At 41.8% G+C, this 15,681-nt stretch overlaps 1 protein-coding gene across 10 annotated transcripts in view; it reads right to left on the reverse strand.

The window, feature by feature from the left end:
• The window catches only part of ZNF19 (zinc finger protein 19), a 74,064-nt gene that overhangs the window by 6,324 nt on the left and 52,059 nt on the right, over positions 1-15,681 (reverse strand). For 3 of the 10 annotated variants that reach the window (XM_031658118.1, XM_009196822.4, XM_009196824.3), the window contains exons 2-4: positions 6,014-6,123; positions 2,579-2,628; positions 1,562-1,723 (exon numbers count right to left, since the gene is read on the reverse strand). Coding sequence is in view for 1 of the 10 variants with exons in the window: in XM_009196820.3 (XP_009195084.1) it covers positions 1,165-1,211 (47 nt within the window). In the remaining 9 variants the exon portion in view is untranslated. The other 7 variants (XM_009196821.4, XM_017953537.3, XM_017953538.3 and 4 more) reach the window with 7 other exon arrangements.

Genomic DNA, 15,681 nt, shown 5'->3' on the forward strand with positions numbered 1-15,681 from the left:
CCCCATCAAGTCATGTCTTTAATAACTATACTAAATTCTATCCAATAGTAATCCTAACAGGAATGCTTTTAGAAGCTGGCAAAATGATTTTAAGGTTAATATAAAATAATAGACAAGAATAGCCAAGAAAATTCAGGAAAAATCTCAGAGTAAGTCTTCCTTTACTTGGACCTGGAGCAGGCATCTTTTTTGTTCACTGCCCCATTCAAGGGCTGTGAAAACCAGAAACTGATTACCAAAGGACCCTGAAGGGCCACCTCAACACACTAAGACATCTGGGTTATTGTTTTAACTATATCATCTCTTACAGACACTTTGTATTCTAAACAGCAATATTCTATAAAAAGCCATTATCTTCCCTACAGGGACTCAATGCATGATGCTGTTTTCTGTGAGCCTCATCTTGTACTACCCTCCTCTTTTCCCTTAGTTTAGTTACAATGGCCTTGTTTCCTCTATGCTAACTCAAGACCTTCATACCTGCTGTTTCTTCTGTATGAACTACTCTTCTCCAACCTCAGAACCATTGTAACTGAGATTCTCCGCCTGCCATTCTCTCCAGTAATCTAGCCACCCTTCATCTTCACATCATGATCTCTCTACAGACCAGGTCAGGTGCCCTTGTTAAACGCTCCACTCATGCCGTATTCCTTTTCCTATATGCCACTTAACCCAGCTTGAAATTATATATTGATTTGTGCTTTCTTCATTCAACAAATATTTATTTCATACATATTTCATACAAGGCCACGTGTGACACACAAGAGATGAAGTAGAGAGAAGGGGCACAACCCCGTCCCGCACAGAGCTTAGTCTAAAGGAAAGACACATTAATCAAGATTCTCTCAAATAACTTTTAAGTTCACAACTTATCACTGCCAGGGGAAACTAACCTGGATGGGAAAGCTTAAGAATATAAATTAACTAAGGTATGAAGGAAATCTTTACAAAATAACAGCATACGCAAAATCATGTTCTAGAAGTCAAGGATCAAGAAGACTGTAGTAGCAGTCAAGGGAGAGTGTGCTGCTAGATGTTGCTGAAGAAGTCACAAGGGACAAAGCCACGCTTTGCGCAAGTCAAGAACTTGGTCTTCGATCTACATGCACTAAGTCACGGGCAGGTGGAGTGAAATGACCAGATTTGATTAATATATGACTTTACCATTGGGCGGAAAGCTTCCTGGGGGCGGGGCCCACGCCCCGCCTCATTCACCGCTGCATCCCCGGAATCTAGAGCAGCAACTGGCACATTGCTGCTCAGCAAGCAGCTGTGGCCCAATGAGCAGATGGGTTTAGGCGGCGTCGAGAACACAGGCATCCCTTCAATCCAGCCACCCATATCCACAGCCTACATTTCCCAAGGCGCCGACGCGGGCGAGGGGGAGCGAAGGCATCAGATGGAGACCGGGACGGGCCGCGAGCAGCCTCCGCTCCCGGGACCTGGAGGGGCCGCCCTGTCTCCCTCCACTGAGGCATCAGGGACGAAGCCGACTGCCTTCTCTACAGGTGAAGTGCCTGAGCCTAGCAAGGACTCCTGGGCGACAAATCCCAACACTCACCTCAGGAAAAACAGAAAACGGTCCGTGAACGGAAGTGCGTCACTACGTTGGCCTTGCACCCAGCCTCACACGCGTCCTCTCTAGGATGCCGCAGCGCTCTTCTCAGTGGTTGTGTGCTTTTACCCGCCAGGAGGAGTTTCACCCCCGGGGATCCTCAGAGACCTTGAATAGGAAAAAAAATATATCATTGTTTTCGCTAATCTCTAACCGAAATTTAGCATTTTCTTCTGTTATATGTTGGCAACAAACTACAGTAGTATCGGCCGCACATGTGACTGTCATCGATAGAAATCACAGATATTTTCATATCACATTACAGTTGATGCAGATCTCAGAATATGGCTATTCTCGTCACTAATTTGAAATTATTCTTGTTGTTAGAGGCCCACCTTTTAAGTCTTGTCATTTCATTTCATCACATTGGTAAAGATGCACTTACATTTCTGTATCACAAATTCTAAAAAACTGTTTAATTGTATTTTCATTGGTTTTGAAGGTGTCATCAGATTGCCAAAGGGAAGTTGGACAAAAAAGCTGCCCTCCTTAGAGGTAAAGACCCAGACACATTAAGAAAGACCAGGTCAGTGGGCCAGGCGCGGTGGCTCAGCCTGTAGTCCCAGCACTTTGGGAGGCCAAGGCCAGCAGATCACCTGAGGTCAGGAGTTTGAAACCGGCCTGGTCAACGTGGTGAAATCCCGCCTCTACTAAAAATACAAAAATTAGCCGGGCGTAATGGTGGGCGCTTGTAATCCCAGCTACTTGGGAGGCTGAGGCAGGAGAATTGCTTGAACCTGGGAGGTGGAGGTTGCAGTGAGCTGAAATTGCGCCATTGCACTCCAGCCTGGGCGATAAGAGCGAAACTCCATCTCCAAAAAAAAAAAAAAAAGACAGACAGACCAGGTCTGAAGAGGGATATATTAAGTAACTATTTAGGAAGTGAAAACGGTGGACATTTTTTAAAATGACTGAATACAAGGCAGTCAGAGAAATTTGTGATGGCCATGAATTCTGGATTACCTGATAGATGAAGGTGCCATTAGCTGAGATCAGGAATTGAAGAAGAGGAGCTGGTTTCAGACAAGAAAGGGAAAGAATTTAGTTTTAGAAATACTGAACACACACACACACCTGCCTTATTAACATTTAATTCACACACCATACAATTCATCCATGCAGAGTATAAAATTAAGTAGGTTTCAGTATGTTCACAGACTTGTGCAAGCATCACCACAATCCATTTCAGGACAGTTTCATCTCCCCAAAGGATACCGCATAACCATCAGCAGTCACTGTTCACTTTCCCTCTGGTAAGCAGAATGGCATTTTGTTCTCCTCAAAAATGTCTATGTCCTGATCTCTAGAACCTGTGAGTATGTTAGGTTACATGACAAAGGGAAATTGAGGTGCAGGTGGAATTAAGGTTGCTAGTCAGCCAACTTTAAGATTATCTTGGGGCTAGGAACAGTGGCTCACGTCTGTAATCCCAGCACTGTGGGAGGCCCAGGTGGGCAGATCACTTGAGCCTGGGAGTTCCAACCAGCCTGGGCAACATGACAAAACCTTGTCTCTACCAAAAAAAAAAAAAAAAAAAAATTCCAAAAAGGAACAAAAATTGACCAGGTGTGGGCACATGCCTGCAGTCCCAGCTACTAGCTGAGTTGGGAGGATCACTTGAGCCTGGGAGGTCAAGGCTGCAGTGAGCCTTGATTGAGCCACTTCACTCCAGCCTGGGCATCAAAGCGAGACCCTGTCTTAAAAAAAATGATTATCTTGTATTATTCAGGTGGGTCCAGAGTAATCGTAAGAGTTCTTGAACGTGAAAGAGGGAATTGAAAGAGAACCACAAAGATGACAGCACAGGAAGGACTTGGCCCAACTTCACTGCCTTTGAAGATGGAGGAAGGGGCCAAGGGTCAAGGAAAGTGGGTGGCCTCCAGAAGATGAAAAAGGCAAGGAAACAGATTCTCTCCTTAGGCTAAATCCTGAATTTATACCAGTGAGACCCACTTTGGATTTCTGACCTCCAAAACTCTAAGATAAATTAGTGTTGTTTTAAGCCACTAATGGCAATTTGTTACAGCAGCAATAGAAAATTAACAGACACACATGTACACACCTCTCTTCTTCCCCCAATTCTAGACAACCACTTTCTTACTTTATAAATTTGCCTATTCTGGATATTTACATTACATAAATGACTACTAAGTCTGGATATAAAACAAAAACAAGTCTTTATTGTTAATTTTATTAGGCTTTAGAAACATGGGAACCTGTGTGTTTACTTGGTGAAGAATTGAATATATTATTGGGCAGAAGATGAGAACGCTAAAATAAAAAACAAAAAGAGTTGGGAATAACTTGTTTTTGTTTTGCAGGGAGTGGGAAGGAAGAAAATTTCCACTCTCATTTGTCTAGAAAGTCTCCCAGAGTTTTCAAGATTATTAATAATAATAGCTAATTCACATCAACATGTCTCCCCAGCCAATATATCACCTCTAAGGAAATGTATACTTGATATGTTTTGGCACTGTGTCCCCAGGCAAATCTCATGCTGAATTATGATCTTCAGTGTTGGGGGAGGAGGATAGTGGTAGGTGATTGGATCATGGGGGCGGATTTCCCCCTTGCTGTTCTCATGATAGTGAGTTCTCATGTGATCTGGCTGTTTTGAAGTGTGTTGCATTTCCTCCTTTGCTATTTCTCTCCTGGTGGCCATGTGAAGATTGTGCCTACTTCCCCTTTGTTTTCCACCATGATTGTAAGTATCCTGAGGCCTCCCCAGCCATACCTCCTGTACAGCCCATGGAACTGTTAGCCAATTAAACCTCTTTTCTCCATAAATTACCCAGTCTCAGGTATGTCTGTATAGCACTGTGATAACGAACTAATACAATACTCATACTCATGTCTGTCACAGTCTCTACCATCAAACATAATTACTTTCAAGCTTCGACCATTCCTTAGATTCCAATGGGAACCACCTTTCTTTCTGGTTACCTCACAGCCTAACTATCCAGCTCTCCCTCTAACTCTTACACTATCTTTAACTGAAGCTATGAGTATTATCACATCATGACACCCAGAGTATGGTATATGATTATGGCTTTTTTTTTTTTTTTTTTTTTTTTTTGAGACAGAGTCTCGCTCTGTTGCCCAGGCTGGAGTGCAGTGGCGTGATCTCGGCTCACTGCAAGCTCTGCCTCCTGGGTTCATGCCATTCTCCTGCCTCAGCCTCCCGAGTAGCAGGGACTACAGGCACCCGCCACCACGCCCAGCCGGTGGGATTACAGGCGTGAGCCACTGCGCCCGGCCTATTGCTTAGATTTTTTTAAATGTTGAGAGATTCCCTTCTAAAGAGTATCTTGTGGCCGGGCACGGTGGCTCACGCCTCTAATCCCAGCACTTTGGGAGGCCGAGGTGGGCAGATCACAAGGTCAGGAGATCGAGACCATCCTGGCTACCATGGTGAAACCCCATCTCTACTAAAAATACAAAAAATTAGACGGGCACGGTGGCTTATGCCGGGTGTGGTGGCAGGCGCCTGTAATTCCAGCTACTCGGGAGGCTGAGGCAGGAGAATCACTTGAACCCAGGAGGCGGAGGTTGCAGTGAGCAGAAATGGTGCCATTGCGCTCCAGCCTGGGTGACAAGAGCAAGACTTGGTCTCAAAAACAAAACAAAACAAACAAAAACATAAAAAAGACTACGAGACAATGATATTTGTTTGTACACAGGTCTCCAAATCTGCCTCTTCAAAAGAAACGGACACTGTAACAGCCTTGGTTAAAGACTTAAGCTGTCCCCAACTAAGAGTGGGGCCATCTCTTAGTTGGCTCCAGTGCCATCTGCAGACATTTCTGTCATCCTCCCATCCTTGGGGGCTTCTTTCTGTAGCTCCAGTGTGTGCGCAGTAAAGCTTGCAGCTGTACAGCCTCCAAGAAGCAAACCCAGGTCCCACACAGCCACAGTTGTACAGTGACGCCCTTCCCCGTCCCCTTGTGTGAGCTATGCTCAAGGGACCAGTCTGGACTGCTATGCTGTCTCACTCCCAACCCAAGCTCCGCCGAACCGTGAGTCCTCGCACCTTGGCCCCTTTGAGCGCGTACTCAAAACAGAGGCCAGAAGTGCACTACTAGCCAGAGGCGCTAGGAGCCGAAAGTGCGTCACCCGCGTGGGTCGCTTGGAGGCCGGAAGTGCGTCATGCGCACGGCTGCTCTTTCTAAGGTGCAACTTGTCCGCATATCGGTGTTTACGATCGGGAGACATCCCTTTCCTTTCCTCGTACACACTTTTTTCTCTCCTGAGGAATATCACGCCTGGGTCATTATCCATTTGGGTGGGTCAGGAAAACTATCGCCTCTGCCCGGAAGCATTTGACTGTCAGGAAGGAATTCATGATAATACCGCCATCACCACAGGCCTAGATGGTGGTGTTGTTTCCTGGATACTTACTGGTCTTCCTGAGTTCTGGTTCACTCTCAGTGAATCAACTTCCTTTCACAAGCTCTGCCACTCACAGGCCATTGACGAAGATTCTTGTGTCTGTGAGCAGCTTTTGTTTTCTGTAAAATGAACCAGTCAGATTATACCATTCGGGGAGTCTTTAATTCTATGCGCTGTAACCTCCAATGGTTTGCCACTACCCCTGGAGTCCAAGTCAACATTCAAGACTCCTCAGACCCTTGCCCTCCTTGCCCTCTAAATGAAAAAGAAAATGCCAAAAGCACAGGGCATATGCTATCCCAGGCTTGGTAAGAGAGATAGCTCTACAGTGTTAGTGCCTATGGCTTTCTGGGTCCACAAAAGAGAACTCTGGCCAGAATTTTGCTGGACTGTCAAAAGGTTTGTGATCACTGTCACAGAATTACAAAACAAACAGGGGACTTAGAGTTTCTCAGTCCCATCTCCTTTACAACAGTATGACACATTGGTAAGGAGCACAGCCTGGCATCAGGATGCTTTGTTTCAAAGGCCAAAGGACCACTCTGTGACCTTTGGTACATTACTTAACCTGTAAGTGTCACTATTTCCTTATTTCTAAAATTAGGATAATAATAATATTTATTCCCGGGATCGTTGTGAGGATTAGATGTTAGTACATGTAAATCAGTACAGTGTCTAGTACATACTAAACACTCACTGGATATTAGTAATTATTACACTCACTATATATTACTGATTATTAATAGCTTAGGAATTGAGCCTGAATAGGCTCTGGAGTTAATCCAGTGCTCAACCTTTTTAATTAAAACATTTGAAAATGGTTATAAACCTCAGTGGGTTTGGGCATCTGTACACTTGTTACTACCAGACCAGATAGTATAAGCAAAGCCTGGTGGCAGTTCAGGGTTGGTTCTTAGGAGATCAGAGTGCCAAAATGGCTAGCTCATCATGAGCTGACGACTTCCAGGATGAGGGGATGACGAGCTGGACTTGCTGTTTGGTTGGGACTTCCGCAACACAAGTCTGGACAAATGGGACCATGACCCAGGTCTTCACGAGCAACCCTCAGGCTTTCTGCAGAATGTAAACTCCTCAAGAAAGAAGCTTTTCTATCTTGGCCATGACTGTATCCCGAGTTTCTAGAATAGTGTTTATAACACAGTTCATGATCAATAAGCATTTTTTGATGAATAAAGAGTTGGACATAAATGATTATACTCCCTTACTGTAAGGGAGAGTAAGACAGATAATATAGGCACTCAATGCAGAATGAATCATGAGTAAGAGAAAATCAAGACTCAAAGAGTTTCAGTAAGGCCACAGCATATAATAGGTAGCAGACTTAAGACTTAAACCCTAGATTCTTTCCAACATATCAAACTGGCTTTCCAGAACAATATACTAGATGGTATTCCAAGTCCCAATATGCCTTTCTATGCTCTCACACCATGGACACAAGCTCTCTGACCTCAGTCCCTTCAGGAAGAGAGAAGAGCAACAGTAACTGTAAGAGGAAATATCATCAAATTCTGAAATAAGGGCCAAAGAACCTTATATGATGATACCATTCCCATTTTACAGATGAGAAAATTGAACACAGAAAGATTAAATAATGTGCTCAAAGTCATGCACAGCTCCTATGTGGCAGAGCCAGAATTCAAACCATGGTAGTTTGGCCTCAGTATACACACATAAGCACTCTATCACTGCCTCAGATATGTAGTTCTATGTCTCATAGTGAAGAAGTTGAAATATGTTAAGTCAAACTAATGTTTCCAAGCCTCCATTGATTAACTGTGATTTGGGGCAAGCTACCTAGATTCTCTGTGCCTTCAATTTTCTCACCTATAAAATAAGTACAATATTAATACTTACTTTGTAGGCTGTTGAGAGGATTAAACAACATATGAAAATAACTTATTTTCATGTCTAACTTATTGTAAATATTTACTACATTTCTAATTAATTGATTGTTTCATTTTTACTGAGGTTTATTTTTATTTTTTAGAGTAGGGATCTCTCCATGTTGCCCAGGCTGGATTTGCACTTCTGAACTCAAGTGATTCTCCCCAATCAGCCTCTCAAATAGCTGGGAATATAGGCACGTGCCACTGTGCTCAGATGAGGTATAATTTAAGTTCAGTAAAGAGTACAAATCTCAAGTGTACAACTTGATGAATATTTATATATGTAACTCCAACCAGATCAAGATAAAGAACGTCCCCAGCACCCCAGAAATCTCTCTCCTATACCCCTTCCTAGTTAATAGCCTCCCCAAAATAATCGCTATTCTGACCTCCATCACCTTAGCTTTACCTGTTTTTAAATTTTGTATAAATGGAACCACATTGTAATAGAACCATGCAGCTTGTTTCTTTCATCTAATATAATATCTTTGAGATTCATTTATTGGATATAACTATAGTTCATTCATTTTTATCATTGTTTAATGGTTCATTGTTAAATAAACCACATTTTTTTTACCCAAAAAAATCTACTGTGATGGACATATAGTTTTTTTTTTTTACTTTTTGGCTCTTATGGATAACCTTGAAGATTATTTATGAATAATTGCAATAAAAATTTTAACACATCTGGTAAGCTCTTATCTTTCTTAAACATAAGCTCTTATCTTTCTTAAACATACCTATAAGTCAATTATCTTATCTTTCTTAACGATAAGATAATTATAAGCTCTTATCTTTCTTAAATATACCTATAAGTGAATTTGCTGAGTCATTGGATATCACACATTTCGCCTCAGTCAATAACTGACACCAGACCAGGTGGTATAAGCAAAAATATAACACAACTTTATTACTATTAATACTTTTTTTCCTTTTTTAATGTTTTAGAGATGGGGCCTTGCTATGTTGCCCAGGCTGGTCTTGAACTCCTGGGCTCAAGCGATCCCCTGCCTCAGCCTCCCAAAGTGCTGGGATCACAGGCATGAGCCACCATGCCCAGCTAATAACAATTCTTAATATCCTCTAATACCCAGCCATAATCCATTTGCCCTAATTGTCTCAAAAATATATTTTTACCGGTGGTTTATTTTAATCATGACCTAAACAAGGTCCTCATGCTGCATTTAACGATATGTCTCTTAAGTCTCTGTGTCAGATGCAGGTTTTCAGCACGCTTGTACCAATTTCCCCTTTACTAGCAGCATATGAGAGTACACTTGTTCTACATCAAACTCAATTAATATAAACCATTATCAGAATTGTAACTCTAATTATTCGGTGAGTCAGAGGAGGAAGGCTAAAATTATACTGGGTTCTGCCTGGGATAACTGAGTAGATGGTGAGGTTTCAAAGGGAGAGGTGGACAAGCAATAATGAATTTTTGGTGTCTGCATGGAAACACATCTAGTTGGACATATCGTCTGAAGCCCGATATGGGTGGATAAAGATGTAAGACCAGATGGGATCACACCAAGCCAACAGAGAATTTGTAACCAAACAGCCTAGCCTGAAAATGCATTTTAAAACCTTTTTTTCTTTTTTCTGTTCTTTCCCTAGTCTCAAGATATAACCTTGGCCGGGCGCAGTGGTTCACGTCTGTAATCCAAGCACTTTGGGAGGCTGAGGCTGGCGGATCACAAGGTCAGGAGATAGAGACCATCCTGGCTAACAGGTGAAACTCCGTCTCTACTAAAAATAAAAAATAATTAGCCGGGCATGGTGGCAGGCACCTGTAGTCCCAGCTACTCGGGAGGCTGAGGCAGGAGAATAGCATGAACCCAGGAGGCGGAGCTTGCAGTTAGCCAAGATCGCGCCACTGCACTCCAGCCTGGGCGACAGAGCGAGACTCTGTCTCAAAAAATAAAGAAGATATAACCTTGAAGCTTACTGCATGTATCATTGTTTTCTTCTCCTTAGTCTTAAAATATAGCCTTGAAATTTACTTTCTTTGAAACACCACGTCCCTCGCTTTCTCACCATACATTTCCTTACAACATGCACATTTATCTAACTATATGCTGGTATCTAATTATGTGATTACTTAGGAATTCCAGTGGTTAATCTTGAAACAGACCAAGCATAGGGACCTAGAGGCGAAATTCCAGAAATTCAAGGCAGTTAGTCAACAACCTGGCCATTGTTGAGATGATACCAGCCCACACTCCAAGTGGACCACAGCTCAAGATAGCCACTGGAACAAGACACGCAGACCTTGTACTCAGTACCCTTTTCACATGCCTCCCATTCCAAGTTCCCCTTTTTAAGCCCTTGTCCTCAGCCTAAAATTTGAAGTGGTTACTTTGGATGTGAATCTGGCCACTTCCCCACTGCAAGTTTTGGTAAATAATGTCACTTTCTTTCTACCATTCCTCGCTCTTGTTATTGGATTCTGTAAGCAACAAGCGACCAGACCTGCCTTCGGTTACAATTTCAAAGACCCAGATGGTTCATTTAAATAGAATAGGGGCCTAAGTTTCTGTATTTTTCATATGTACCCTGGATGATTATGACACACTTTAGTGTTTGAGCACCACAGACGAAAGCAGTGGGTTAAGGAAGGAACCCTAGAAAGCAATGACATTTTACAAGGAAACAGGAAGAGGAACCCTCTCATGACATAGGTTCAAATTAAGAGAGGAGAACCAGGAGAACGTAGAATCTTGGAAGACACAGAAGTAGGGTTTTATGGAATGGGAGTTCAACTGTGTCAAACCAGCAGAGTTTTAATAAAAAATTATATTAATAAAATAAGGACCACAACAGTACCACCTAGCGGAAACTTCTGGGAGATGTAATCAGCCGTCCTTCCTCTTGCTCCTCTTGCCTATGTTCTTTGACCTTTCACAACTGGAAGTTCTGAGGCCACACTTCTGTCCCTTTCTCACAAATATACACATGCCCACGTTTAAAATATATATATTTAAATATGGTTCTGTGTGCATTCTTATTATTTTAGAGTTGCCTGGAGTTTTTTTCTTTCTTGTTTTCCTTACTATTTAAAAAAAATTTTTTTTGTGACAGTTTCACTCTTGTTACCCAGGCTGGAGTGCAGTGGCACGATCTCAGCACTGCAAGCTCCACCTCTTGAGTACAAGAGATTCTCCTGCCTCAGCCTCCCAAGTAGCTGTGATTACAGGCACCCGCCACCACACCCAACTAATTTTTGTATTTTTAGTAGAGATAGGGTTTCATCATGTTGGCCAGGCTAGTCTCGAACTCCTGACCTCAGGTGATCCACCCACCTCAGCCTCCCGAAGTGCTGGGATTACAGGCGTGAGCTACCGTGCCTGGCCCATACTTTTTAAACTTTTAATTTTAGATTTTTAAAAGTTACACTGTAAAGTAGTATAATGGACCCGCTGGTGCCCATCCATCATCACCAACTTCAACAGTGGTGCCCATCTCATTGCATCTGCTCCTACAAACACACACGTAAACATGCGTACACACACTTTTGCTGTTATTGTTTATCTGTTTTGCTGGAGTTGATCTCAGACATCATATCATTTCTACTGTCAGTACTTCACTGTGTTTCTCTAGGAGATAAAGATAAGGGAATAAAGATAATACAATTATATTAAGACTTGTTAATACCTCCTAATACCCAGCCATATTCAATTTTCTCTGATTGTCTCAAAAATGTCTTTATACAGGTGGATTTTTTGTTTGTTTTTTGTTATGGTGGATTTGTTTTTGTTTTTGTTTTGTCTGTTTGTTTTTGAGACAGGGTTTTGCTGTTGTTCCCCAGGCTGCAGTGCAATGGCACGATCTTGGTTCACTGTGACTTCAGCCTCCTTGGTTCAAGCAATTCTCCTGCCTCAGCCTCCCAAGTAACTGGGATTACAGGCATGCACCACCACGCCCAGTTAATGGTTTTGTATTTTTTTAGTAGAGACAGGGTTTTACCACATTGGTCAGGCTGGTCTCAAACTCCTGACCTCAAGAGATCCATCCACTTCGGCCTCCCAAAGTATTGGGATTACAGGTGTGAGCCACCTAGCCCAGTCTACAGGTGCTCTTTCTAATCATGATCCAAACAAGGCCATCATACTTCATTTAGCAATATGTCTCTTAAGTCTCTTAAGTATATATAACAATTTGTCCTCCTTTTAAAAATGACATTTGTTCTTTGAAGACACTGGGTTATTTGTCCTACAGAATTTCTCCCATTCTGTGTTTGGCTGTGGTGTTATTTAACATCTTGCCTTGTTCCCCACCAAGCTTAGTATGAGTTGGTAGTTTGATCCAGGAGCTTGATTTTATTTTATTCAAGTCCAACTCTAGGGGCTCCTCGCACACTCTTCTTAAACATCTTTGTTCTCCCTTTTCTCTTTTTCAATATTTACTAAATATTCTCAGAAAACTCAGTCTCCCTCTCTGCCTCTTCATTAAATGTGTTGGATTAAAAAAAAAAAAGACCTTGGTAATGGGTAATTATGGTAGACGAACTAGAGATAAAACTTGAATGTGGAATGCAAAACTATATTTTTGCTTTTGTTATTAGTTTTAATTAATATATAATAACTGTACATACCTATGGGATACTGTGTCATATTTCAATACATATATACACTATGTAATGATCAAATCCAGGTAATTAGTATATCCATCACCTCAAACATTTATCATTTCTTTGTGCTGGGAACATTAAAAATCCACTCTTCTAGCTATTTGATATACAATAAATTGTTGTTAATTATAATCACTCTGTTATGCTTTAGAAAGATAGAACTCAGTCCTGCTATCTAGTTCTCCTTTTGTATCCATTAACCAACCTTTGGCTTTCTCTATATTTTGTTATTAATGACCATAGTTTAAGAGATCAAGTTTTAAAGCCCTTAGACATTCCCAGGAGGCCTCCTCCATAACATCTTCAATAAACTCCTAATTCTCCAATGGCTATCTATTCATCAAATATTTATCAAGATTTTACTGGTTATGTGCCAAGTATGGTTCTGGGGATAAAGCAGTGAATAAAATAGACAAAAAATATTTACATGTATAGAACTTGCATTATATTGTAATTAATTTCTCTTGCATTATACCTGCTGTCTTAATAAAGAGAATGAAATGGAAGAAACTTTTTACTTGGTATTTGCTAATATTGTAATTGTTTTGTTGCACTGACATATACATATAACAAAATTGCTCCATTATGGAAAAACTGATTTTCATTTCCACGTAGGGACTTAACCACCACCTAAGATGCTAATTCACTTGGAAATAGCATTCTGGGGTGTAAAATTAATTTCCAAATTAACTTTGGAAGATAACTGTAAGTTTTATAAAATTATGGAAGTTTATGAAAAACTAAGACTTTTTAACAGCTAAATAAATTATCACAGTAGGCTTAAATGTAAAAAATGAAATCAAACAGTATTAGAAAAATTGTTTTCTCTTTCTTCTGCTTATACCAGTAAAAGCCTCTATTAAAAAGTAAGATTTGATTTGAGAGGCCGAGGCAGGCCGATCACCTGAGGTCAGGAGTTTGAGACCAGCCTGGCCAACATATAGTGAAACACCATCTCCACTAAAAATACAAAAATTAGCTGGGCAAAGTGGCATACGCCTGTAGTTCCAGTTACTTGGGAAGCTGAGGCAGGAGAATTTCTTGAACCTGGGAGGTGTAGTTTGCAGTAAGCTGAGATCACACCACTGCACTCCACCCTGGGCAACAGAGCGAGACTCTGTCTCTCAAAAAAACAAACAAACAAAAAAGTTAGAGTTGAAAACCCTAGACTAGGCCCTTCAGCACTGGAATCAGATTAAGTGTATTATAACAGAAATTTACCAAATAGTTTTCTTCTGATTCCAAGATGATCCTTTGAAATAATTTATCCTCAGGATTTGGCCTACTCACAGAGAACATGATTCATATAGTAAGGTGAAATAAAATGAAAATGAGCTACAGGAATCTAACAACCCCCCAAAAAAATCTTCTGGAATCTAATCAACACCAAACAGGAGGAAGGGCCTTTGGTCAGCTCACTTGCAGAGATTTCATTACATATCTTTGTCCTACAAGTTTCAGACCAGCTGGGCACAGTGGCTCATGCCCATAATCCCAACACTCGGGACGGGCGGATCACCTAAGGTCAGGAGTTCAAGGCTAATCTGGCCAACATGGTGAAACCCCATCTCTACTAAAAAATATAAAAATTAGCTGGACATGGTGGTGTGCGCCTGTAGTCCCAGTTACTCAGGAGGCTGAGGCAGGAGAGTGGCTTGAACCCAGAAGGTGAATGTTGCAGTAAGCCAAGATCACGTCACTGTACCCCAGCCTGGGCAACAGAGCAAAACTCCATCAAAAAAGAAAAAAAAAGTTTCAGACCAAAGTGACACCTTGGTTTTTAGTTCTTTGTTCTGAGCTAAGTACATTAGCTTTTATTTTTATACGTTCTTGTTTTTTATCTCTTACATTTCTTTTTCATGCTCCTGTCTTGTGGAAGATCCCTATCATGTACAGATTTGGATGCTAGACCTGCAAGTGAGAGAGTGAGTGGCTCCTTGAACATATTGGCAGTTCATGGAGAGTTAGCATGTGTGGAGTTTGGGCTCCAGTGCCTTGTTTTCTAAAGATGGTGTTTGGTATAGTTTGGATACTTGTCCCTGCCCAAATATCATGTTGAAATGTAATCCCCAGTGGTGGGGGTGGGGCCTGGTGGGAGGTGACTGGATCATAGGGGTGGAGTTCTCATGAATGATTTAGCACTATCCCCTTGGTGCTGTCCTTGCCATAGTGAGTGAGTCTTCCTGAGATCCGGTTGTTTAAAAGGATATGGCTCCTCCTCACTCTGTCTCTTGCTCTTGCTCCTGTTCCTTCCATGTGATGTGCCTGCTCCCCCTTCACCTTCTGCCATAATTGTAAGTTTCCTGAGGCCTCCCCAGAAGTTGAGCAGATGCCAGCATCATGCTTCCTGTACAGCCTGCAGAACCATGAGCCAATTAAACCTCTTTTCTGTATAAATTACCCAGTCTCAGGTATTTCTTTATAGCAAGGCAAGAACAGCCCAATGCAGTGTGCTAGCACTGTTCTCTTCCCATCTTTTCACTCTGTACACAAAGTTCTGCAATTCTGTGAATTGACTGTGTTTTTGTTCAAGTGTCTTAGCAACTTCATTCAGAATTTCAACATGCCATTTTAATCTGTTTCTCCCTCCCAAGCCTGTTACCTTGAAGTAGTAATTAACCATCCTCATACTTTTTCTTATTTTACTTAATTGTCATTGGTGGTGTTCTGAGCTACTTTTCCCTTGAGCTTCTTTGTTCATTCCTGAGATCTTTCTCTTCCCTCTTCTCTTCTCCCCAAGCACACCCAAAGTTTGCATCTAGTTAGTGATTTGCAATGTTATGCCCTACTTCATCTTTTTTTTTTTTTTTTTTTTTTTGAGACTGAGTCTCACTCTGTCACCCAGGCTGGAGTGCAGTGCTACGATTTCAGCTCACTGCAACCTCTGCCTCCTGGGTTCAAGTGATTTTCCTGTGTCAACCTCCCAAGTAGCTGGCATTACAGACGCCCACCACCGTGCCTGGCTAATTTTTGTATTTTTAGTAGAGAGAGCATTTCACCATGTTGGTCAAGCTGGTCTCGAACTCCTGATCTCGTGATCCACCTGCCTCGGCCTCCCAAAGTGCTGGGATTACAGGTGTGAGCCATCGCGGCCGGCCTACTTCATCTCAAATATTTAATTTTAGGTCTTTTCCAACATA

Source organism: Papio anubis, chromosome 18 (genome assembly GCF_008728515.1).
Source record: "Papio anubis isolate 15944 chromosome 18, Panubis1.0, whole genome shotgun sequence".
Classification (NCBI taxonomy): domain Eukaryota; kingdom Metazoa; phylum Chordata; class Mammalia; order Primates; family Cercopithecidae; genus Papio; species Papio anubis.